The 27,495-nt window shown below is 42.0% G+C and overlaps 1 protein-coding gene across 3 annotated transcripts in view; it reads left to right on the top strand.

The window, feature by feature from the left end:
- PKHD1 (PKHD1 ciliary IPT domain containing fibrocystin/polyductin) overlaps positions 1-27,495 on the top strand; it is a 1,284,809-nt gene that overhangs the window by 151,883 nt on the left and 1,105,431 nt on the right. For all 3 annotated transcript variants that reach the window (XM_029596114.1, XM_029596113.1, XM_029596115.1), the window contains 4 exons: positions 10,120-10,262; positions 13,710-13,840; positions 20,659-20,843; positions 22,700-22,838. In XM_029596114.1, coding sequence (XP_029451974.1) covers positions 10,120-10,262; positions 13,710-13,840; positions 20,659-20,843; positions 22,700-22,838 — 598 coding nt within the window. The remainder of the gene's footprint in view (positions 1-10,119; positions 10,263-13,709; positions 13,841-20,658; positions 20,844-22,699; positions 22,839-27,495) is intronic.

The raw sequence follows: 27,495 nt of genomic DNA, 5'->3' as shown, positions 1-27,495 counted from the left end.
AAACATGGAACGAAGATGAGACGAAGGATCAGGAACCACAAAGGAAGACAAAGGAATTCCCATGAAGAAAAGAGTGCCTTGAAGAAGCGGAGGAGGACATCGTCGAAGACTCCTGGACCAAAGAGCGGGAATGGAGGATCCAGGAGTAGTCCAACGCTAAAACTGACTCCTTGCGAAGGCGAAGAGGAACTGAAGGCTGAGCCCTTTTGTAGGGCTGAAGAGGAACACCCAGGATGACATCATCAAGTTTGTCTCTTTCCCAACACATTTCAAAGGTTGTGAAGAACTCCTTTTTAAAATTACATGTATTACAAAGATTACGGCCTCTTCTATTCATCAAAGATTTCAGATCGATTCTACAAGCCCTGGTTCTTTCTGGACTGGATTATTGTAATGGATTATATCTGGGACTGCCAGATTCAGCCACCAGACCCCTCCAGCTCATTCAAAATTCTGCGGCTAGACTTTTAACAGCAACCCCTATGAGACAACATATCTCTCCCATATTACAGAAATTACACTGGCTTCCGGTTAAATATAGAATAACATTTAAAAATTTTAACATTGATTCACTCACTACTAAATAGTATTGATTCCGTTTGGCTCTGTTCGGAACTACGAATGTATAAACCACCTAGGGATCTCAGGTCAGCAGGAAAAAATTTGCTGGAAGTTCCAGCAATAAAAAAACCCGCCTTAAACGTCACCAGGCAAAGGGCATTCTCTGTTGCAGGGCCTTTAATGTGGAATGCCTTACCTGACCCTCTGAGACAAATTCAGAATAAAAAAGATTTCAAAAAAGCTTTAAAAACACACTTTTTTAAAGAAGCCTTTGGAAATTTAGACCCCATCGAAGGTTAGACCTCTTTGGTTTCTAAACGTTATTTATGCTCATTTTTATGCTTTAATAGGTTTGGATAACTATTGTTCTTTATCTTGTTTATAAATTAATGGTTAAAGTTATTTTATTTAATTTTTTGAAAATTGATCATGAGTTTAATGTAATTTTTATTCCATTACAATTTTTAATTTTTCTTTTAATTTTATTTAAAGTAATTGTGGAATTAGTTTAGTTAATTTTAATTTAATTTGGAAATGTATTGTAAACCGCTTCGGTCATTTCTTGTAATTGGTGAAACGGTATATAAATGTTTTAAATAAATAAATAAATAAATAAATAAATGAGGAGGAGCCAGGAGGACTGGCCCTTTAAATCCAGAGAGGAGGTGTGGCCTCGTGCCTAAGGAGGTAGGAGGCAGGACCAGGGGCAGCAGCCATGATGAGAAGATGGAGCTGAAGGAAGCAGGCCCAGCTGAAAAGGCGGCTTCCTGCCACGAAGGAAGAGAAGTTCCAGGGCGGCCTGCTGGCCGTGGAAAAGAGCAACGATGGCGGCATTCCCTGCCGTGGGAAGGTCCCACGACAGCGGCTCTGTCCGCCGTGGAAGGTAACTTCACTGACGTCCTCCTGGCCGTGAAAGAAGGTAAGCAGCAGCTTCAGGCCATAGGAGCATGGTGGCAAGGCCTCCTGCCGTGGACGGCGGCAGTGATGATAGCGGCCTCCAGGCCGTGAGAGGAAGATGGCGGCCCGAGCCACAGGACCATGGCGTCGGGAAGCAGGCAAATGGCTGGAAAGGTGAGAGGCTGCTTGCGGCTAGGCCCGTGAGCAGAATCGTAACAGCTCCTCCCCACCTCTCCTCCTCTATTGCAGGGAACAAAAGGAGGATACTGAAGGAGACACTGCAGAGGAAAAAACAGGCACAAAAAAGGTTTGAATTGGCAGATATTTGAAACTTGTGAACAATAGTGCAAACTGTCAAGGCTTCAACCCTGGCCTTGATGAATGGCACTACTGCTCACAACTTTCAAACTTGTGCTAGTTCAACCTCTCTTTATGTTCGTTGTGTCCGAGGGCTTAATTTCTGGCAGAACAACCCAGAACAGCATTCTGCCACATTTTTTTCTGGGAGCTGAGAACGCAAAGCAGAGCTGGCAGTGATGGGATGTGGGAGGGCAAATGATTGATTTAAAGGATCAGAGGGGTTGTGGGCTGTGTAGGAGAGAGAAGGAGTCAGGGAATGAATGAAAGGATTGGAGGGACTATCTGATGTGAGTGAGATGGTCAGAATGGCGTATAATCTGTGAGCGAAGTGATAAGAAGAAGTGGAGAAAGAAGTGGGTGTGGTGGAGGATGGGAGTGAGAAGAGAGTGAGTGATGAGAGGATGTGGTGTTGCTTCCTTCCTTCCACCCCCCAATGAGGCAAAGAGCAGGCCATACTTTTGAATTCCAGGCCCCCATACCCCTGTCTAAGGAGACTAAGGACAGTGGACAGTGCACACCAATCTGCTTCAACCCCCAAAAGTAGAGGTGAGCTGGTTGTTTCTGGCTTGAAGAGGAGATCTGTACTTTACTCACTGAGGAGGGAGAGGATGAGAGTTGATGGAGGTGGTGTTTTCCAGGGAGAGGAGGAGCTCAAGGATCACTAAGTTTAGGGGATTAGAATTAGGGCTGTAGGATCCAAGATGGCCGTACTATCATCTCATGGTTAAGGGCTCCTCTTACCTATTCCTCTGCTTAAGCAAATTGTCACATTCTGCCTGCAAATGGAGAGCCAGGGAGTGAGAAGTCCCAGTTGCCTTCTCCCCAGGACCCGTTACCGGTCCTATGGATCCGACATGAGTCAGGGGATTACAACCCTAGGAGTTGAGTAACTGGAGGAGTCTCATGAAGGAGTCAAACTCAACCCCCTTCCCTGACTCAATGCTATCTCTGTCCCCAGTGGATCAGACTGCAACCTCAAATCCTGCCCAGGCTCTGTTGCTGGAGGAGCAATGGCACTTGGCGCCAGCCGATGAGAATGCCAAGTTGAGATCTGGGACCACAAGCCTAGCAGGAGCTGGCTTGGAAGTGCTCTACACCCGAGGTACCAAAGGGCAGCTGACTGGGATAGAGGCAGTTTGATGGAGAGAGGAAGAAAACACTGATTTGGAATGGGAAATAACTTCACAATCTTTACCTTTTCTCTTTCTCTTTTCTCTTGGGAAGTTATAAAGACTTTGAACAATAATATATCTGCTCAATTAAATCCTGTAATTCACCATTTGAATGGTTTGGAAACTCAAGTAGAGTCAATAGAACTAAATAGTAAATATTTCAAAGAAAAAAATGCTTCCCTTAAATTACAAGTGACCAGCAAAACTCCCTTACAGCAAAATCTTCTTAAGTCAACCCTGCCTATTATTTTGAGGGTCTATTATTTGCACCTTATAAAAAATCTTTGCCTACTGATAAGAATATGCAAGTGTTGTCTCCGATTAGATTCTGGACTTGAATTTGACTACAATTCTGGAAACCTCTGTGTCCAAGGCGCTTACCCCAGCTACTTTAGTTGATAGAGATTGGGTTTTAAAGCTTTTATTTTGTTATCGTATGGAATTGTTTCTGAACCTTAAAGTTAACATTTATCTGGATATTTCCAGATAAACGCAGAGGAAGAGGAGGCAATTTTTGCTGTTAAGACCTTGAGTTTTGGAATTAGGTGCTTTCTTTATTCTCAATTTCCCCTGTAAATGTCATAAAATATCAGGGTATTTCCTATGTCTTTTTCCATTCTTCACAGCTGGTTTCCTTTTTGAGTAATAAAGTTCCCCAGTCACTGGATACTCCATCTCTACTATCTGAGAATGCTTCAGAACACTAGTCATGATCCAAATTAGCTTAATAATTATCCCCCTGTGTGATAGCTTTTCTTCTTTATATACTGAGATTGAGATAAAATTTATTTCTCTTTTTTTTACTACAGTTGGGATAGGATCCTCCTTAATGAGGACTTAGAATGTAATGAGACAGCAGAATTATAATTTGTCTTTATTTTTTGTGCATTATTATTAATGATATTTTATATGTATGCTCTCTGTGTTTTCCCATTCAAGTTTAATCTTGATGTATATTTGAAAATGAATAAAAAAAAAAAAAAAAGAATTAGGGCTTTAAGATCACTGGAGGAGTAGGGGGAGGTAAGGACCACTGGGGAATGTATGGGAGAGCTGGGGATGGAAGATCAGTATCACCAGGGCAGAGAAGAGGAAGGGGTTAGAGAGAGAGCAAGCCCCATTCTCTCTATCCACCTTCTCCTCACCCCAGTGATCTTGCATTTCCAACCCCCAGCCGTCTTTTACCGACCAGTGCTCATAGAGCATATTAAGAGTGTGAAGAAAGTATTTGGGTATGTGTGTTTGTGAGAGAGGATTCACATCTGGCCCTGGTCCCTTCCCTTTGCACAGTTTACATCTGACCCCTCTCTACAGATACCCTTCCTTTTTTCTACAAATTAATCCTCAACTATAGCTATTTCTGAGTCCTTTTTCACATATGGACTGGTAGCATATAGCAGATAAAATCAATGCTGAAACTCCAATGTCAGGTATTCTCAGATGACACCACCTAGCATCAGTTGATTTTGACCATTGGACCTATTAGCAGCTATACAGGTTTCTCCAGCTGGTTTAACTGCCCTGTTCAGTTCCACTTCTTGAGAGCTAAGTATTTCTTCATTAATGTTTTCAGAGCTTGAAGGTTTATGTTAAAGTGATTAGGGTATTTGTTACAGTTCACTGTGGGGTAGATTTTAAAAGGAGCGAGCGCATATCCACGTGAACACGGTTCCCAGTGCGCGCACATAGATGCGTGGATTTTATAAGATGAGAGTGTCACCGTGCACATGTTATAAAATTCGATATTTGCACACATGCGTGTTGGATTTTAACATCTGTGCATACATGTGTGGTTGGCCTGCGACTTGCGTGCCAGGAAGGGGTATATTATTACTTTATGCATGGCAAAGCGATTTCATTTTTCACAGTTCCCTCCCAGTCCACTCCAATTAAGGAGCGGACTGGGAGGGAACTTCCCTAACCCTAACCCTACCCTTCCTACCTTTTCCCCTCTCCTCCCCGACCCTTAATTCCTACCTATCTACCCTATTTTTTTTTATTTATAACTTACCTGCTCCTTCGGAGCAGAAGTAAGTTGCGCACGCTGGCTGGCTGCCTGCACATGCTTCCCTGGGACAGGGCCTAATGGTGCTGTCCCGGCCCGCCCCACCCCTCCTTGCCCATTCCCCGCCCCTCAGCCTGCCCATTTTTAGAGGCCAGGCACTTTGGTGCATACTGGGGGTTACGCGCGTAGCCAGGCCCCTTCAAAAGTACACGCGGCACACCCAGGGCCTGGCCACATGTGTGACCCCCAGTATTTTCACGTGCGTGCAGTTTAAAATCAGGCCATTTGTGCTTGTAGCAAGACAGATCAGAATCCCCCAAGGCACTTCCCTGGCAAAGATCCACTCCTATCAGATACAAGGTCAAAATCCTCTAGAATCTTCTTCTCTGGACAGGACCTGCTATCCCAAACCAAACACAAACTCACTCACACTGAATCAGCACACAGTAGATTCCGGAATAGTAGTGTTTTATGTAGAGCTATTATACATATACAGAGCAAAGATAATAGTTACAATAATAAAGTAATGCAATGCTTTCCTCTCCCTGCTGTCACAAGAGCCGAAAAGAGCAGCACAATTCTGTTGCTTCTAGTTGTTCGGGACTGCAAAATCCTTCCTTCCTCAGTTATCCCCCTTTCCTTCTGTGCCTCTGAAAGTATGTTTTGGGAGACTTCTTATAGTTTTCCCAAAACAATTGGCTTTTTCTTGTGATTCTGCACATTTTCTGTATCCTCTTCCTTTTCCACACTTGTTCACAGTAACATGATATGTGTCAGTTTGAGAACCCTGAGTTTGTGAAAGCCTAGCTTCTGAATACATCCTTAGCCAGAATAGTCAGACTTAGGCTAAGCAATTCCATTATATTATTTTACTTGAAACAAAAAACAAATATCAGAAATTACTAACATAAAAAGGGCCATCAATAAATACTGTTGGTAACTCATCATAAAAACATGACTTGCCATAAGACTTTCCATCCTGGGTCAGACCAAAGGTCCATCAAGCCCAGTATCCTGTTTCTAACAGTGGCCAATCCAGGTCACAAGTACCTGGCAGGATCCCAAGGGATAGACAGATTCCAAGCTGCTTATCCAAGAATACACAATGGATTTCTGCAACTCTACCTTAATAATGGTTAATGGACTTTTCCCTCCAGAAACTTGTCAAAACCTTTTTTGAATGCAGCTACACCACGAGCTCTGGCAATGAATTCAAGAGCTTATTTGTGCATTGAGTAAAAAAATATTTTCTCTTATTAGTTTTAAATGTATTCTCTAGTAACTTCATTGTGTGTCCCCTAGTCTTTGTACTGTTTGAAACAGTTAACAACTGATTAACATTTACTTATTCCATTCCACTCATTATTTTATAGACCTCTGTCATATCTCCCCTCAGCTGTCTTTTCTCCAAGCTAATGAGCTCTAACCTCTTTAGCCTTTCTTCATAGGGGAATTGTTCCTTTATGATTTTGGTTTCCCTTCTCTGTACCTTTTCAAATTCCAATATATTTTTTCAGATGAGGTGACCAGAACTGCAGACAATGCTCAAGATAAGGTCACACCATAGAGTGATACAGTGGCATTATGATATTCTCTGATTTATTCTCCATTCGTTTCCTAATAATGGAGAAGAAAACAGAGACTATCATAATAAAACAGAGAACTTCTGTTCATTGTTTCCATTCAATGCTAGGTTCACTGGGAATGACTATTAGAGTTCAGAATAGCAGAAACAAAGACAGCCTTTATTTAATATTTAGGAAGTTAAAGGCCATGGGACAATGATAAAAGACTACATGATAGCAGTCAATACTTTGTTCATTGTTATCTGGATGAACAGTGTCTTGACTAGAATGCATTACTGTATTACATGATACCATTAGTCTTTTTTATTATGTAACAATTTTTTTTGTATATGTCTGTTTTAGATGTTTTATGATTGTTATATTATAATCCGTGCTGAACATTTTATGGAGGTTGCAGAATAAAAGCATTTTAAAATAAATAAATAAATAAATAAATAACCCCTGTTATAGCAGATAATAGTCTCAGAGGCCATATCTCATACTTATTTTTAGATGGACACTTTGAGGCAATATTCAAAGTATGTTCAGCACTATTTAGCAAGATAAATATAATTTATGAATATACCTTATAACTTAGCTGGATAAGAGAACAAATAAACTAAGTTACTTAAATGTCCAACTTTCAATATTGACCTCTGTAGCAATAAAATTAGCATTGTTTTCCTGGGTTTTCTATGTGGAGGAAAAGTTTCTTTTCAGGGCCCTTACATTGCTCTTTACTTTTCTGATAATTAAGGGGTAGATTTTATAAATGTACGCGTGGGTGTACTTTCGTACGTGCACCAGGCGCGAACAAAAGTACACTGGATTTTATAAGATACGTGTGTAGCCGCGCGTATCTTATAAAATCCGGGGTCGGCGCGCGCAAGGGGGTGTGCATTTGTGCAACCTGCGCGCGCCGAACCCAGCGCGCATTGCCTATTCCCTTTGAGGCCCCTCCGAAATCGGAGCGGCCTTAGAGGGAACTTTCCTTCCGGCTCCCTTCACCTTCCACCTCCCCTCACCTTCCCCCTCCCTTCCCCTACCTAACCCACCCCCCCCGGCCCTATCTAAACCCCCCCTACCTTTGTTGGCAGATTTACGCCTCCGGAAAGGAGGTGTAAATCTGCGCGCGCCAGCGGGCTGCTGGCGTGCCATCACCCGACCTGGGGGCTGGTCCGGAGGCCTTGACCACGCCCCCGGGCCGGCATCACACCCCCGGGCCCGCCCCCAAAACGCCGCATCACTTGCGGCACGCCCCCCCAACACGCCCCCGACACGCCCCTCCATGCAAGCCCCGGGACTTACGCGCATCCCGGGGCTTGCGCGTGCCGCCAAGCCTATGCAAAATAGGCTCGGCGTGTGCAGGGGGGGTTTGGGGTAGGTTTTTGGGGGGTACGCGCGTATCGTACGCGCATACCCCTTTGAAAATCTACCCCTAAGTCTCTTGTACTCAGCACTAATGATCTCAGCATAGCGAATAATGATGTCACTACTCAAAAATACACATGAGAGTTGTTTGGTGGTTTCCAACATTTCTTTTTTACCAATAATGTGCCGTGATGAGTTTTAAAATCTTTATAGCTATGTACTTCATTGTTAGATTGGTACAAGTTCTTTTAGTAAGTTTATGACTATTTATAGTCTCTTAAGTTCAGATGTTTCTCACATTTAATTAGTTCTTTTAAATACTTGATTTCTTGCCTCCCATTGGAATGCAGGGCAAGTTATGAAGCTTCCCTCCCAATATAGATGAAATATCAGAATTGTCCTTTTAAAGTGTTAAATCTTTTATCTCCTACCTCCTTTTGTAGTATCAAGTATGATACCTTGTTTCTCTTTCTCATTATCCTTAGTAGCTTCTCATGAGCCATTGATGTTGTCAATCTCTTCTCCTTCTCTCCTATTTCTCCTTCTTTTTTCTCTCATGATGTCTGACAGTCATCCTCTCCTTGGATTCTGATGATCTCAGTTTCCTTTGTTCAGAAGATACATCTTCCATGGTTTTACAAGAAAACTCAAAATAGCTTAGTTGAGCTGAAACGATTTGATACTCCATACTCAAATAAGTGGACTGAGAGGGTGGAAAGAAACTCTCATCCAAAACAAAAGTCTCCATAGAGCTTAAGGTTAAGACTTAGAAAAATAAGATCATAGCTTAGGACTTGCTGTATACTTGAAAGCAAAATGAATCCATGAGAGCAGAATGGTGATCTCTCTGGGAAAACAATGGGGACACTAAATTGCTAGGTGCCACATGGGGGTGCTGCAAACCCAATAAACATCACTCTGTCTCTCCCCATACCCAAATGTTATAGTTCTATCCAAGTATTAGTAGGGGACAACCAGGATCTCTACAATTACTATCAGAGCCAGTGCAAGGGTATTAGGCAGAAGGTGAGCCTTCTGCCTTGTACACGCCCCCCTCCCCCCCGGTTGCACCCACACAAAAACAAATCACATCTTTAGTGCTGAGCATTTCAAAATAAGAGAACTCCCTTACTGCATCTGCTCTAACAGCCTATACTGTAAACTGTCTTCTCTTCTCTGGTTATCCATCATCACTTTTCCTTACTAACCTTGGGCCTCATTTTCTAAAGTATTGCAGGCCTGCGATACTTTAGAAGATGAGGGGCGGGGGGCCGAAACGGGGGCGGGCCTGCACTAGCCGGCAGCGATTGCACCGTCACGGTGAGATCGCTGCCGTTTTCGCACCCAATAGCGCCACCATAGGAGGTGTAGCTATTGGGAGCAAAATAGGCAGCGAAAAGGCACTTACCTTTTCGCTGTGTGCGCCGTCATCGTGGAGTCGGCCCTGGTGACGCCCCGACTCCTCCTCTTCCGGGGCCAACTCCGCCCCCATTTTGGTATCGCACGTGAAAAGGGACATTTCGCGTGCGAAACGTCCCTTACCGCGTGCGATACTTTTGGAAAATAAGGCCCCTTGTTCTTAATAACTGTATTCTGGTCCTTACTAGTTCTTTTGTCTTCCTCTTCCTCCTTCCCCACCAATTATATATATATTTTTTTGCTCATGCAGAAATTTTTTAAGAAGGTTTTTGTTTTTTATCGGAGGCATGCTTTAAATGTGAATTTCTTAACTGTTGAATCATGGCTGTGGTGTTACCTAGAGGGGCTTTGCTGATGATGATTCTTTATTTTTTTTACTTTTGTTTTTTAATCCAGTAGTTCTTACAGCTTTATTGTAGAATGATTTTTTTTAACATTTATTCTAAAGTTTTGTTGTGTTTTGATTGCCAGTTGGAGTGTGGTTTATTTTCTGACTTTTAATTTTTTTTGTTTAAAATACCAAAATAAATGCAATTCCTTTAATTTATGATATACATTCAGGAGCACAATATTTCTGTGGCGTGTACTTATGTAAAATGACTATACAAAAGAGTGAAGAAACCAAAACTAGTTGTAATATTTCAAATGAGGGTTATATCATCTCATTTACCAATGTTCCAGAGGGTATTTAAGCCCTCTTTATGCAAATGCTTAGCTGTGTTATTATTAAAAAATTCTTTTTTAAAAATACACTTTATTCTTTACTAAGGGCTGGATGATTCTGGTGTGGATGGACACTTGACCAGTTGGACTGAACCCTTTTGTGGCAGGTTCAGCATCTTGAGTCCAAAGCATCTGATAAAACGTTCTAAATCTACAATATCAAGATATGTACTCAATACATACCCTTATGTAAGTATTGTAACCCCTGGCACATAGGAAGAAATAGAGATGGACCCTTTTTGCACCGCCACTCCAATATCTCAGTGAAACTCCTTTTCTCCCACCGAATAGCTTTACTCTCTGAGGTCCAGGCATCTAAGTGTGAGGATGAACAATAGTTCTTATACCCTGCTTCTTTGCATTTCAAGCCTTTTCTTCTTTCCTCGGTACACAACACTACTCTTTACACTGCCTCTGCATTCAAATAAGAATGATGGTTTCCAAATTCTTTACTGTTGGTTGATTAGATGATTAGATGCTATCTACAATTAAACTATCTTCATAGTTCAAGTAAAAATATAAGATAGCAGGAAGATATAATACATTTGTGACTCCAATTCTACATCAAAGTCTCTATTCTCAACCAGAAGCTCTTAGATTTATACTGAATCCCTTTTCTTCTCCAGTTTCTTTCTCCAGTATGCAAGTAGATTGAATGTACTCCAGTTATTCTTTAACTCCTAATTTAAAGCTTAAATCTTCCCACTGAAAATGGTTAGAATGTATACAATCCCAATATTTAATCTGAATTTAGACCCAGATTTATTCTCTTCTAAGACATCCTTAGACATATTTAACTCCTCAGATAGCACTGTTTAACACCTTAAGCGGTGCCTGGTGGGCACTTCTCACTCCCTGGTTCTGGTAACCTTTATGTTTTATCATCTTTGTTTCTCCTGGTAATGGTTTGTATCGGGATACCCTTGCTTTAGATGGAATTTGTGACACCTCTGTATCTTTCTGGATGAAAGAGTTCCCTCTTCCAAACATTTAATATACTGACTTCCAGGTACCATTAGATGAACCTCAAAAGGGGAAAAATCAAGCAAGAAACAGGAATGGTGGAATAAAGCTTTTGTGCCTCCAAACAAAGGAAATAGTTCAAAAGACAATTAATGCAAAAATATTCTTCCTCTGTATCAGGTCACTGTCAGGTCTATACTCTGAAGGAAATATAGCACACTGCAGGTCTTCCTCACCCCGAATCCAGCCTAGAATACAGGGATTATTCTGGTGGAAATTCTGCACTAGTGTGGAGCGCAGCATTCCCGCAGAATTCTCCTCCTGCACAGTTGTGCAGAATTTGCGCAGAATTTGGCAGGCTTCGGCATGTGATGAGCGGGCTGGGATCTACTCGCAGCATGCTGGGGACAGTTCCTTCTTCACCGCAAGCAGAGGCTGCCCTCTCGTGGTGAAAATGAAGTAGGCCCAGGCATGCTGTGAGAAGAGGCCGTCCCATTTGCAGCAAAGATGAAGCAGGCCTCAGTGAATGTGTGTGTGTGTGTATAAAACACTGCAAGTTTGGGGTAGTGAGAGAGAGCATAGGTGAGGGTGGGTGGGGTGGGTGTTAGAGCGAGGGAGCCTATGTGAAGAGATTGGGAAGGAGTGTGCATGTGTGTGAGAGATTGGAAACTGGTATGTGTGATAAAAGGATTGTCGGGCGGATTTTAAAAGCCCTGCTTCTCGCAGGCATAAATCTACGGACAAAGGTAAAGGGGGGGGCCGGGGGGGGGGGTTGGGTTAGGTAGAGGAAGGGAGGGGAAGGTGAGGGGAGGGCGAAAGAGAGTTCCCTTCGAGGCCGCTCCGATTTCGGAGCGGCCTCGGAGGGAACGGAGGCAGGCTGCGCGGCTCGGTGCGCGCCGGCTGCCCAAAATCGGCAGCCTTGCGCGCGCCGATCCAGGATTTTAGAGGATACGTGTGGCTATGCACGTATCTTATAAAATCCAGCGTACTTTTGTTTGCGCCTGCTGCGCAAACAAAAGCATGCGATTGCGCTGTTTTTAAAAACCTACCCCTGTGTGTATGTGAGGATGCTTGTTTGTGAGAGAGGGAGCCTGTGTGAAGGGATGTGTGAGAGAGAAAGGGAGCCTTTTTGGGTGTGTCTGCAAGAGAGAGAGATTGAGCCTATATGGGGTGTTTGAGTGTGTGTGCGAGACAGAGAGAGGGGGAGTCTGTATGAGAGTGAGTGTGCATGAGAAAGAGAGAGTAGGGAGCCTGTATGAGGTGATGTGTATATGCGAGAGAGAGAGAGGGGAGCCTCTATGAGAGGGTGTGTATGTGCACTATAGAGAAGAAGCCTGTGTATGTGAGAGAGAGGGACAGAGGGACAGGGGTCAAGCTCTGAGAGTGGAGACAGAGTAGAAGGGATTGAGGCTAGAAGGGGAGGGGAGAGATAGTGGCACATGGAAGAATTTGGGCCTGAGAGGGCAAAGTGAATGGAGACTGGCCAGGGTAGTAGGGAGAGAGGGTGAAAGAAACACCCTTACAGTGAACTTCTAGGGAAATTGTGCTCAAAATATTTAAAACTCTACATCTTTTTTTCTGTATTACATGTATATTGTGTTATTTTAATCAATATAAAATATGCAGAATTGTACAAAATTGTAAGTTTTTGTACGCAGAATTTTAAACTTTTATGTGCAGAATTTTAAATTGTTTTGTGCAGAATTTCCCCAGGAGTAAGGGATTCCGCAATCCATTGCAACCAGGAGGAATGGTTCTTACAGGGAATTCTCAAAAATTGTCTTAAAAGAGTCCAAAGCAATACTTAAAAGGTTGAATAGTCAAGTCAACGGAAGGCTGAATCCTAAATGGGTAAATTATACAGCAGGAGGCAACAAGCTTCTTACTACTTGACAGTCTAAATCAAAATCTACAAGGTCAGCAGTTGCACTGGGACAATAAACAGCTAGGACATACCATCTGCATGTTCCCACATGGGGGAGCAAAACCCAAACCTCTCTCACTTATTTCCTTTCTGAACCTCCCCAGTTAATTGATACACTCCTTTAGTAAGGGGAAACCAAAGTTCCTTTACAGTACGATTGGCCCAGTGCTACAAAATCAAAATCATACACAAGTTGGCATAGCGGAAAAAAACAACAACTAACTTAATGAATGAGCCTAAAAAGACTACAGCTATAAAATAATATTATATATGCTGGTTGAATATTAAATATAAAAACAAATCAGTAGGTATTAACCACCATATAAACAGATGCTAAAAATAAAAATGAATCATTTTTCAATAAAACCAAAACATGAAAATGGGTATCAGGCAAGTAGTCAGTCCCGAGAAAGGGATAAAGCTACAAACTGTGAAGTCATAGACCCAGTTCAACAAATTGTCAAGTTTAGACTGCTTATCTAATACCCCTTTCTAGGAATTTTTTTATGTATATAATTTTCATTTTCTGTTTATGTTTTGTTGAAAAATTCTCTGTGTATTATTTTTCCTCCACTGCTAGCATGGTATTTGGTACCTTCTGATTTATAAAGTATGGATTTTGTTTCTTTTTTTGATGAAATACTAAATGCAACATAATTACTTATCAAATCTTCACTATATTTACAAACCAGTGCCAGCTTTCTAATAACTGGATTTTTTTCATTATGAAATGTATTTTTATTTTGCAGGTGTGCTTTGCATATAAAGGATATCTGAAAGATGCCTTGAATATTTCACTGTCATACACCAATGTCTTTCAGAAGTCTGTGAAGAAAAATCTTACTTGCTTTTGGAATTTCAATGAGAGCAGTCCAGAGAGGTACAAAATACATGCTTCTGATCTGCAGCTTTAGAAAGATTCATAGCAGTTAATAATTTGCTAAGCAGAAGAGACCTCTATTACTTCAGTGGACCATATGTTTTTCAAGGCAGTGCTGGTCTTTTTATGCACTGACTGCATAAAAACTTCATTGTAAAAGAACTAAATTATTGCAGAGACCCCTAGGAATGGCCTGGTATAGCAAGACCTTTTTTTTCACAATGCTAGGTCATTTATATAAAAGGAAAAACGATTAGCAGGGATTTGTTTGGTGGCAAAGTCCACTTTGAATTGTGAAGTCTATAGAAAATAAAAAAACTAAACAAAACAAAACTTAACTACTCCTCTCTGAGGTACAGTTAGGTTTTGTGGGAAATCACTGCTTTGCATGATTTTCCATGTACATTGTTGCTATGTCAAAATCACAAATGAACTGATTTGCTTGATTCTTGAACTCATTGGCAGTTTTGCATAATTTTCGCAAACAGCTTAGCAAACACAAAATTGCAAGTGGAGAAATGGCAAATACCATGCGTTAAATTTGGCAAATGAGATTACACGTGCTATTTGCTGTTTTTCCACGTTATCATGTTTGCAAAGCCGTTCACAGTTTAGTACAAGTATTTCCCAACCAGTGTGCCATGGCACACTGGTGTGGCTTTCAGACCTGATAAGGTATACCTCAGAAAAGTCACCACTGCCTGATGCTCAGATCCAGGCCCTCATCTGGATTCTGCTCTCGGCATCTCACAGAAACAAGACAGAACAGGAGTGGCTATTAATCGTGCCAGGAAACTCTTTTCTGAGTTAATGTATAGTCTTGCATGCCTTCTTCCTAGCTACAAAAAAATAATTCAGCTATATATAGAGAACTCTTCTTGAAAATGGTATCTAGCAACCATCATATGGAGCCACAAAGTGCTTTATGGCTTATGTGATGAAGCCCGTGTAGCACTGGGCTTATCTAATCATAGGTTGCATAGACCTTAGGATATTCTCTCTCTGGAGCTATATCACAAGAGCAGGCACTGTATGAAAAAACAAAACTAATGCGTGCACTTATCTCAATCCACTTGTGTATTTAATTGCATATGCAGTCCTGAAGACCGTCCTCCGACACGGCAGTGCTTCGGAGTGTAATACTCCTTCTTCAGGGAGCTTCAGGAACCGTACTGTCGATGCACATTAAATGGCTGTGTATGGTCAGTCCTTTAAAATGGGAAACCACGTGTGCTTGAGCGGTGCGCTACCAGAGTGCAGCCTGCCAGCAACCTGCTCCGTGGCTGACGTGGTTATTCTTCATTTCAAGCTATTTTTTGGGGTTATTGATATTGCTTCTTCCTAGCTACAGCATAAACCCCATGAATGTGAGAATTAATGAGCCACATGCAGGGCATGGACAGCCCACTGATCTAACTATTAGAGCCACTCCTCCACATCAGTTAATTTCAATGGAAGGCTGCTCCATTGTGACAGGTCTATATATTTCTCTGTCCACTCCCTCCCTTAGTTTTAAAATTTTAAAGAGAGGCAGGGGCATTCTGTGCTTCCCAGCTCATCTTTTGGCCATATGAGTCCTCTTGTTACCACTGCTCGCTCTGCCGAGGTTGGTGTGCCACATGATATTCTTATTATTGTAGGTATGCCTTGGGCTTGAAAAGATTGGGAAGCACTGGTTTAGTACATCAACATTATTTTGTGCCTCTAGAGTTTTGGTCTGCATGATGAACCTGACTTTGTTGTAGGTACTGCAGATCGTTTCATGGGTCTCTATTTGGAAAAGTTCCTGTGGTAGCTAAAGGGCTGATTAACTGCAGAGATTTCACATTTTGGCATTTTCCTTCATGCTACGCAAATTGATATGTGGACATCCTCAAGGGGTATTTTGATTATGTTCTTTGAAGATTTACTGCTATTTATAACTTTTTGCAGAATTGAGGTCATGCTCTTTACTCTATCTCTACTGGCAAAAAATAATCCTCCTGTTTAAATATATTTAAAATGTACTGTAATGACTGTAACCCTTGGGTGGGGTGGATCCTGTAGTTGGCACCCAGTGGCACATAAAAAGAATAAAGGATGGACCCCCTTTCTGGTTATAACACCTCCACAATCTCTATATACCTCTCCCTTGCTCCACAGATAGCTTTAGTCTCTGAGGGGGGATGAGCAATAGCTCTTATACCCTGCTTTTTTGTAATCAAGCCCTGTCTCCATCCTTTGGTTCACAGCACTGCCAATCTACACTGACTTTGCATCCAAAAAACACACATGAGAAGAATGGTGATTTCCAACTTCTTTACTGATAGTTTGATCAGATAATTGAATAATATCTACACTTCTCTTATTCAATTGATTAGCAGCAATAAATAATAAGAAAGCAGATAGAATAAAGCTGTGACTTCGTGTCTTCTAACAAAGTCTCTTAATCACTTTGGAAGCACTCCTTATTTACACTGAAATTTCTTCTCCCACTCACTCAAATTCCTCAGGTTATGTAGATTCAAGTTAGTTCAATCCTCCTTTACCTCGTATTTTAATTCTTAACTCTTTTTACTGAAAGTTGTTAGAATGTATACAGTCCCAATATTTAATCAGAACTTAGCTCCAGATTTAATCTCTTCCAATAAATCCTTTGGACAGCAACAGAAATATACTTTACTCTCTTTCCTGATTCTTTTAACTCCTTGGGAAGTGCCTGGTAGGCACTTCTCACTCTCTCATCTAACACTTCCTTCAATAGCAACAACATTCTTGTTACCTTTATGTTGTATCTTCTTTGTTTATCCTGGTCGTGTACTGTATTGGAATCTCTTGCTTTAGATGGAATTGGTAACCTTCTGTATCTTTCTGGATGAAAGACTTCCCTTTTCTAAAGGTTTGGTATACTGATTCCCAGGTACCATGGGTTATCAGCTCCAAGTTGTCAAAAATATTAGTTGAACCAAAATTGGGAAAAATCAAGTAAGAGGCAGGAGGGGTGGAATAAAACTTTCATGCCTCCAAACAGAGGAGATAGATCAAAAGACAGTTAATGCAAAAATATTCTTCCTCTGTATCAGGTCACTGTCAGGTCTATCCTCTGAAGGAGAGATAGTTCACTACAGATAGATCACTACTGGATAGTTCAATCCAGCCTAGAATACAGGGATGTCCCAATCCACTGCAACTAGGGGGAATGACTCTTACAGGATCTTCTAAAAAATTATCTTTAAAAGTTCAAACAATCTGAAAAGGTTGCATAGTGACGTCAGTGGAAGGCTGACTCCTAAATGGGAACTCTTCTTTACTCCTGTCCCAAAAATTAGGAAAAATTAAAGCAGGAGACAGAAATCAACCTACCTCCTTGAAAGAGTAACTACAAATTCACAATGATAGCAGATGTGCTAGGATGATAAACAGCTAGAACACACAATCTATCAACCTTCTTAAAAAAACCCTCGCTATACCCCAAAGACCCATCCAATTTCCGCCCTATTTCTAACCTGCCCTTTATCTCAAAGATTATGGAAAAGATAGTGAATCGCCAACTCACAGAATACCTTGAAACAATAAAATACTGCACCCTGCCCAATTTGGCTTCCGTAAATACCTCAACACCGAATCTCTCCTACTCTCCCTCTCTGATCACATACTCAGAGGCATGGACCAGGGTAACTGCTACTTACTTGCCCTTCTCAACATCTCAGCCGCCTTTGATACTATCAACCACAATCACCTCCTCACCCGACTGGCTGAAATAGGCATTTCAGGCCTAGCCCTGCTATGGTTTAAATCTTACCTATCCAACAGGAAGTTCGCTGTCAAAATAGGAAATGCCGAATCCACAAGCTACACCCTGTCCCAAGGTGTCCCACAAGGCTCCTCCCTCTCATCCACCTTATTCAACATTTATCTCATCCCCCTCTGTCATCTTCTAACAGACCTTGGCCTCAAATTCTACCTCTATGCGGATGATGTTCAAATCCTCATCCCCATTCATAACTCCCTTACTGATGCCCTGGCACACTGGAACACATGTCTCACTTCCATAAATGACTTCCTCACATGCATCCACCTTGCATTAAACACTTCCAAAACAGAATTGCTCCTTTTATCCCAACACCAACCCCACAAACCCCTGATCTGCAACGACCCAGCCTTCAACACCATTTCTTCCCAACACTGTGTAAGAGACCTTGGGGTAATACTAGACCAACAACTGAATCTTAAAAAATACATCAGTTCCATCCTCAAAGAGGGCTTTTTCAAACTTAATGTCCTAAAAAAAACTTAGACCCCTCCTCCACCATCATGACTTCCGGACTGTTATCCTCAAAACTTGACTACTGTAATGCCCTCTTCCTTGGTCTTCCCTCCTCCACTATCAAACCCTTACAAATGTTCTAAAACGCTGTTGCAAGGGTCATCACAAACACACGGAAATCCGACCACATTACTCCCATACTTAAAGACCTCTACTGGCTCCCTGTAACATCCTGCATCCTCTTTAAAACCCTATCCATAATTCACAAATCCATCTACTCCTACAACTCCAACTGGCTTGAAGAACCCTTTTGCCTCTCACGCTCGGATCGACCCACCAGGTCTGTCAACAAAGCTACACTTACAGTACCTCCCCTTAAAAGAGCCCACATTTCCACCACAAGGCTCGCGCAATCTCCATCGCAGGCCCCAAACAATGGAACTCCCTCCCACCTGTTCTCAGACTTGAGCCATGCTTCTCTAAATTCCGAAAGAAACTAAAGACCTGGCTCTTCCGACAAGCCTACCCAGAATAGTCCACACCCACAATCCTCTCCCCCCCCCCCAGTACTTGCTCTAACACACCTTCGAACTTCCCCATCTGTACCATTAGAATTCAACCCAGAGTCTCTCTTGAACCCATGTACATAACTTCTCCCTAAGACCCTTGTATTTAAGTTACTCCATTGCTTTTTTGTTCCTTCGTTTTAGCGTTCATTGTTCACAGTTTGCACTTTCTATTCTACCTTTTCTTTGTAATTAACAACATCCATGCCCCCTCCCCTGTTCATTGTATTTTTCGATCTTTCAGTTGTAATGTAAACCGGCATGATGTTTGCATACTAATGTCGGTATATAAAAACTTTAAATAAATAAATCTGCATATTCCCACATTTCCTCATGGAACCTTCCCAGTTAATTGGTATACTCCTTTAGTAAGGGGAAACCAAAAGTTTGCACTAAACTGTGAATGATTTTGCAAGTACAATAACATGGAATAACAGAAAATACCATGTATAATCACGCTTGCCAAGTTTAATGACTGCTATTTGTCATTTCTCCACTTGTAATTTTGTGTTTCTTAAGCTGTTTGCGAAAATTGTGCCAAATTGCTAATGAGTTCAAGAATCAAGCAAATCAGTTCATTTGTGATTTTGACATAGCAACATTGTACATCGAAAATCATGCAAAGTAGTGATTTCCCACAAAAACTAACTATACCTCAGGGAGGGTTAATTAAGGTGTTTTGTTTTGGTGATAGACTTCACATGCACTTTTGGGTTTACTGTTTGCTGTGACGGCCATCCCTCTGTGGTATAAATGCAGCTCTGTCCTTGAGAGAGTGGGGCAGTGCATCTCGATTTTTGTAGTTAGAGAAGGTAGGGGAGTTTTAACCTCAGTTGATTTTTGGGCTTCAAACACTCCAGTCTGGTGTCTCTGGTAAAGATCAGGAAACTGCCTTTCCAGTCCACTTTTTGGCTGGTTAGGTTTGCTTTCCAGATTGTTTTTTGGGATTTGTTCCCCCATTTTATTGGTAGGCTACCTTGTGAGACCCCTGGCTTTTGGCCCAGAGAGATATTACAGGGCAGTCTCTTCTGGTGTGGGCCAGGATAGGGAAGACTATGCCCACTTCATCCTCAGTCTGAGGATGATGACCTGGTGGTAATCAGCTGCAAGTGGATTTTGATGCTTGGATTTAGTTTTTGGGGAAAGAGATTTTTGTTTTAGAGACCTGGGAAAAAGATTTTGCTGGCCCTTTCTTGTCCTGAAGGTGGAACATCATGAGAGCTGTGGTGCTCCTGATTAGATCCTTTTTCCAGCGAGGGATCCTGTGTGACGGAGACATTCCGGAGTACTGTGAGGACAACCATACTGAGATTTTCTGAGCATCAGCAGTCTTCACCTTGGGGAAGAGAGATTTTAGGACTGTGGGCAAAGACTGAACTTTACCATTTTTCCCACCATTTTGGAGAGTTTTTTTTTATGCCCAAATGAGGATATGCCTGGCTACTTGGGAGCCTCACTTTTCTACCCCCTGGAGGGTGAATGTCTCCCTTGCCTTAATAGAGAAAAAGACCCTTCTATAGATAGAGGAAAGACTGAGAACTGTAAATGCCATCTGTAGTGCTAAGAACTGATATGAACAGTGCCATTGACTTTTTTTTTATTTTTGGACACTCAACCAGAGTCTCCTGAGTTGTTTATTGGCAAAGGTGAAAAGAAGCCCTTTCCTCTCCCAGGTAAAAGAGGCAGTTTCACCCCCCACTACCCAGGGCCTTAGAGGAGAGATTCCTCCCCCACCCACCCCATCAGTAAAAGAACCCTGCCCTGGGGTCAAAGAGACCATAAGAGAAAGATTGGAGTTTTGAATATGGCCCCATGAACCCTATGTGCCCCTGCACCTAAGCAAACTGCCAGTAGGGGGTTACATTACTGAAGAAGTGTATTATAGATCAAATGCATAATTAATACAAGTCTACCTATCAGATGAAAAACTAAAGTCTCTGGTCTAGTTTAATTGGTGTGTTGGTCATGAAGTGCATCAGGTCACAGCACTTTTATATTTCTTGCAGTTGGACGTTTGGATGCACTGACCTCTGGAGAGATTGTGCTATCAGCTCCAAATTGCTCAGAGACCTACCGATAAACTCATCTGTGCTTGTGGAACAAATTGACCTATTCCCCCAAGTAACAAACAGTGAAACACTGGGCTGGTTCTATGTTGATGAACTTATTGTATCAGACAGAAATATAACAGGTATTTTTCATAGTTTGGTTAATTATTTGTTGCAATATCCAGAAAAGTTTTATTTAGTATTTAGTTTTGATGTAAAATGCTAAAAATGGAAACTGCACGAGCATGACAATCAAAATATTCTCAGTGTCAGTAGAAGCCTGAACATAGTTTGACACTGTAGGAAAGTACTTTCCTGTGAAAATTGCCTGCTGGCAGTTGACACAAGTAGTTCATACAGGTATTTAACTTGAACCTGTAAACCCCCATAGTGAGTTAGACATCATTTAAACCTAAAAAGGGCATGTTATCATGAAATAGAGGCAAGCTGAAGAAAATATATTATTATTTTCTTTTTTATGCCTCCAAACGGTCAATTTTACCATCTTTGCTTTGAATAAGTTTAAAGTGTGTATGGCAACAGGCACAGTTATCAATATAACTTGTTGGTAGCCATTGGATATACCAGGTTGGCAGTTTATTGGTTAAGGATACAGTTGATAAGCTTTAACTGAGTTGATTAGGTTTTTTAACCTTATTGGCTTGCAATTTTCCAACCTAACAAAGCATAACAGTGGCCACCCAACATGAATAAAATTTTTCCCACTGTTTTTCAGCATCAGAGACAGGAGACTGGGCTAGAAAGTGAATGAACTCCTGGAGCATGGCAGCCCTCCAGTAACTGAACAAAAGACCATTGGTCTGACCCAGTTTGTCAGTTCTTCCCACCATATTCTAGGGTAGTCTTTCACAACCCTGTCTGGAGGTACACCTAACCAGTCTAGTTTTCAGGATAATCAAAATGAATATGTATAAGATAGATTTGCATGCAGGTATATTCAAATCTATCTCATGCATATTCAATGTGGCTGTCCTGAAAAGCAGGCTGGTTAGTAGTGTCTCCAGGAGAGGGTTGGAAAACATTGCTTTAAGTGAGATAAAGACTGAAAGAAAGAGAGAGAGAGAGAACACTTTCTGTCTAGTTGCAATATCTGCCTGTGAGATAGTGCCCCTAGTGTTCCCCTATTTACCTGTGCAGGACCAGGATCTACCTTAAATCCACTAATGAAAGTATGCTCTATCGGTGGGATCCTGTGGGGCAGGTTGAGGAAGGGGAATGGGATGTCTTGGACTCTCCTGGATGGGATCCAAGAGGGTCACTTGGCCCAATGGATCCAACCTAAGGGGAGGGGTATTTGAGATAATGCCCCTAGTGTTCCACTATTTACCTGTGCAGTACCAGGCTAGACACCTGCTCTACCTTAAATCCACTAAGGAGGGTATGCTCTATGGGTGGGATCCTGCGGGGCAGGTGGGGCTCAAAGGGCGTAACCAGAGACTGAAGAATAAGAGCTGGGCATCTAGGTGGGGATAACAAGACCAGGCCTAGGACTCCAGGAGGAAGACAGCTCCTGTAGAATTTTGCTGTTTGAACACTGAGCTGCAACGAAGCTGTGTGAGTACTGAGGGAAGCGGTACTGAACTGTGAGTAATTGGAGTACACTGTCTGAGGGTAAAGGCAGTCTACTGTTGTGTCTATGTTTAAGCTGTGAATAAAGATAAAGTATTTTAAGAAAGGCTGGAGTCAGACTGTGTTTATGTTTCTAAGCCTGAGGGATCACAGCTCGGTCCCACACTGCCCATTTCCATTATATGCTCCTAAAACAAGCTGAATATTTCATATCATTGATACTTATTTTGGGGCAAAGAAGACAAGTGCAATGCATATATTGGAATTTTCAGCTTGACAAACAACAGAGTTTAATAAACAAAATTTTGTCAGATTTTCACCAAGCAAATAATTCACAGAATCTGACCAGTTTTGAAATTTGCGCAGAAAGCTAAAGTGGTTTGTACACTTGCTTTTATTATTATTACAGTTTCTCAGATAGATTACAAGCCAGCTCGTCCAGGAGGGAATATTATAGAAACATTCACTGTAACAGGATTGTCACCCACTTACAACCTGACTTTTTTGATTGCCAATTGTGGCAGCAGCCTTCCACTCATAACATTAAGGTAGGAGGTCATTCTGTTACTATTCTATATTTTTGCCTATGCAGCAAGTGATGTGGAATGCTACTGTATGATGTGCAGAATTGGTATAAAATGTTAGCAATAGAAATATTTATTGCTTGCAGAGTTGCAGGCTATATTAAAATAAAATAATGGTAGCATTGCAGCACTATTCATCTGCATAAAATACTACAGCTTAAAAATGCAAATAGTAAGAAACAAATATAGAATGCCAGCTTGATATTCCAGTGATGGCCAATTACGATCCTCAAGCGCCACAAACAGGCCAGGTTTTCAGAATATCCACAATGAATATGCATGAGATATATTTGCATGCACTGCCTTCATTGTATGCAAATATACCTCATGCATATTCATTATAGATATCCTGAAATCCTGGCCTGCTTGTGCCTCTTAAGTAGCGGAGTTGGCCATTCCTGTGATAGTCCATTGGTTATTGTTATCTACTAGTAAGCAAAAGGCTAGGTGAAATGTCTGGGTTTGACTTTTACTTCTTAGGTTGTTTGGAACTAGAAGTATTGCACTTACAGCACCCAAGGGGAAAGGCTGAATCAAGTACTGCTCTTACAGTATCAGTTTATGCTACTAGGGCCAGTGCAAGATCAACAGAACAAGCAAAGCTGAATTAAAATGTGAAAGATGGTCATGAGCAAAAAATAGTACTGTTTCCTCGCTACTTTTTAATGGGCAACATTGTATCATTTGGATATGGAGGTGGGGGGATATTTCATGGTATTTGGCAGAAAAATCAACATTTAAATGGCAAAGCATACTCATAGTGTTGTGGCTGCTTTTAACTCCCAGGGAGAAGTGATCATATCAGCCAACAAAGTGTCAACATCGAATACTCTCAGGCATAACTGGGGAAGATGGCAGAGAAAATAAGCAGCAGTCTGACTTTTTGAAAGAAAAGAAACAATTTCATGTAGCAGGTCAAGCCTCTGACTAACATTTGGGAGATATCTTTAACACAGTGGATGGTGGTAGGGTCAAGGAAGGGTGATGACTAGAGCAAGAATAGTAAAAGCAATTAAGTTTTTATGACTGGCAGCTAAGAGATCCTTAGCTAGAGCAGGGGCAACTAGGCAGACTGGGTGATTAAATTATACTTATATGTTACTATTGTAAGTTATTGACTTAGGAACATTTATTAATATAATATTGTTTTTTGCCCTGCCTAGCTAAGATATAATTTCAGTAACAAATGAGACAGCTCCTCACTGCTTATTTTGAAGTTTAGAAATATAGAACAGCAGGAAGTAAACAGATGTCATTTTGAAAAGAAATTAGCTTGTTTATGATTGACAATTGAATCCTGCCCTATTCCTTTAGAATTCCAAAGGGGGAGGGAGAGAGATTTTGATGACCCATATCGTCAAATGATGCTAATAAACCTATTGACTGGAAGCTGTTTGCTGGTCAGAAATGTCATTTAAAGTGCTAAATGGCAGAATTTTTTCCCCCTAAAACCATAGTTAAACAATTCATTATCTATTCATCCCTGTAGCCAATAATAAATAAGGGACTAAGTATAAATGAGACTGCTTAACCAATTGCAGTTGTCCCTTTCAAGTCTAGAAATAAAAAGTTGGGTCTCCTTTGTTTCCATGAAGAGAGGGAAAGAGAAAAACCAAGAGGTTATTGATTGATTGATTGATCTCAGTTATCCTGGGATGAGAGAGGGAAAAAACAGTTTTTCTTTCTCTAGAGGGTCTGTAAGGGAGATAGCTCAGCAACAAATCACTTTTTTCAGTAAAATGAAAGAGAAATATAGCTCTGTTGTTTTGTAGATAGAGAGAGCAAGTGGGGTATAGTTCTTTATAAGAACTTAAGAAGATGCCAAACTGGGTGAGTCTGAGGGTCCATCAAACTCAATATCCTGTTTCCAGTAGTGGCCAAACCAGATTACAAGTATGTGGCAGGTACCCAAACATTAAGTAGACCTCATGATACTAATACCAGCAATAGCAGTGGCTATTCCCTAAGTCAACTTGATTATAGCAGTTAATAGACTTCTCCTCCAGGAACTTATACAAATCTTTTTTAAACATAGCTATACCAACTGCCCTAAGCACATCCTCTGGCAACAAATTCCAGAGTAATTGTGTGTTAAGTGAAATAGAATTTTCTCTCTATTAGTATTAGGCAAACTGAGTTTTAGAAAATAATCAGAAGATTGGTCAGAATTTTTATTCAAAATAAAGAAAGAATTTTATTTTATTTTGGTAACATTTTTCTGATGTCTTTGTGAGGCAATGTGATCATTGAGTCCATGTGCAGTGCTGAAGTCTGCTTGGACTTGCTACCTTGGAGGAGAAAAGTTGCCTATTAGAGAGCATCAACCTTGTGCATTGTCCTCTCGCACTGAGAATGTGTCTTACAGGGCTAATGCCCAGGAGGGAAGGATTAGGTTGGCCGTAATAGTTGGTGATTCGATTTTAGGAATGCAGAGATCTGGGTGGCTGGTGAGCTCAAGGATTACCTGATAATATGCATGTTTGGTGCGAAGGTGGCAGACCTCATGCATCACCTAGATAAGATTTTAGACAGTGCTGGGGAGGAGCCAGCTGTCATGGTACATGTGGGCACCAATGACATAGGAAAATGTGGGAGGGAGGTTCTGGAAGCCAAATTTAGGCTCTTAGATAGAAAGCTGAAATCCAGAACCTCCAGGGTTGCATTCTCTGAAATGCTCCCTATTCCATGCGCAGGTCCCCAGAAGTAGGCAGATCTCCGGAGTCTCCATGCATGGATCAGATGATGTTGCAAGGAAGAGGGTATTGTGCCGGAGGTGGACCCTTGGGCCGAGGTGGGATTGATGCAACTCATAGGTAGGGACCAATGGGTCACTGCCGTCGGCAGGCAAAGTGGGCTGATGTATAGAGGCCAGCTGGTGCTTTGCCAATACCAGCCCTCGTTCCCCATGGGTTGAGCCTTTGGGTGCCGGGGCCGCTGGACTTAGGTGGGCCTCCATATGTCATCATTGGTGGAAGGATAGAGATCAGCTCAGAGACAGAAGTAGAGAGAAAGTACAGTCTAGCTCTGGACGAGGTAGTGTCCCAGAGACTCGGGCGCCAAAGGAACAAAGCCAGACAGGGGGTGCCTGAGCAAGAGCAGGCTGAAGCCTGAATAGGCCAAGTCCAGAACATAGGCTGAAGAGGCATCGTGGAGCAAGCTTGAGTCAGGGCTGGCGGCAATCTGGACATAGTGGCAAGCAAGGCTGAAGTCAGGTCATGGAGAGAGTCAATGGCGTGGTCGGGCAAAGCAGAAGTCAAGGTTCAGAGAGAGCCAACGGCGTGGTCAGACAAAGCAGAGGTCAAGGTTCAAAGAGAGTCAATGGCGTGGTCAGGCAAAGCAGAGGTCGAGGTTCAGAGAGAGTCAACGGTGTGGTCAGGGAAAGCAGAGGTCGAGGTTCGAGGAAGCAATTCAAAGGTAAAAGAACTCAGGAACTTGAAGAATCGCCTGGAGGCAATAGGGAGCAAGGGAACCTGTTGCAAAGGCAAACTCTGACTGTCGGAGCTTGCCTTAAATAGGCCAGGTGAGTGACATCATCCAGGAGGGCCGGCAGCCTTAGCGTGCCGCGGGCCCTTTAAAACAAATAGAGAGGAGTGCGTGCACGCCTGGGTAAACCCAGAGAGGAGAGGTAATTGACTGCGGCATCTCTGCTGTGATGTGGGCTCATGAGGGGGACAGTGGCAGCATCTCCACTGTGCCACGAGGCCGAGGACTGCAGGCAGGGCCATGGAGAGGAGGGCAGCGCCGAGGGCACTCCCTCCGCGTTGCAGGGGCAGTGGCAAAAGATGAGGAAGGCCGGCCGCGGGTTCTGTGGCTGGCCGACATAACAGTGGGATTCAGTTTTATAAGGAACTGGGTAACCTTTTGGGGAAGTGAGAACCTTTTCTGCAGGGACATTTATCACCTTAATCAACATGGGGACAGGCTGCTGGCACTAAACTTTAAAAAGCAGATAGAACAGCTTTTAAACTAAATCAAAGAGGAAAGCTGACAGTCGCTCAACAGCACAAGGTTCGGAGTGAGGTATCTTTGAAAGATACTAATGAAGCTGGAGAATTAGGGTATCCCAACAGAGAAGTTCCAATAAAAGCAAAAGTAGTCCATGTACCTATCAGTAAAGAATCACCTGAGCTAAAAGATTCCCAATTATACCTGTCAACTTAAAAGCAGGCTATCAATACAAACAAAAAACACACTTTGAAATGTCTATATGCCAATGCCAAAAGTCTAAGAAGTAAGATGGGAGAGATAGAGTGTACTGCAGTGAATGATGAGATAGACTTAATTGGCATCTCAGAGACATGGTGGAAGGATGAGAACCAATGGGATAGTGCCATACCAGGATACAATTATATCTCAATGATAGGGAGGAGCAATTTTGTGGGGTGGTGGCATTTTATGTCCAGGATGGCACAGAGTTCAACAAGATAAGGATCCTGCAAGAGACTAAATGCACAATAGAATCTTTATGGGTAGAAATCTCATGTGTGTTAGGAATATACTGCCATCCACCTGGCCAAAATGATGAGACAGATGATGACATGCTATGAGAAATTAGGGAAAAACTAGTAAGGGAACTAATAATGGGAGATTTCAGTTTTCTCAAAATTGACTGGGTAAATAT

Source organism: Rhinatrema bivittatum, chromosome 3 (genome assembly GCF_901001135.1).
Source record: "Rhinatrema bivittatum chromosome 3, aRhiBiv1.1, whole genome shotgun sequence".
Taxonomy (NCBI): domain Eukaryota; kingdom Metazoa; phylum Chordata; class Amphibia; order Gymnophiona; family Rhinatrematidae; genus Rhinatrema; species Rhinatrema bivittatum.
This window is presented reverse-complemented; position numbering and strand designations above follow the sequence as displayed.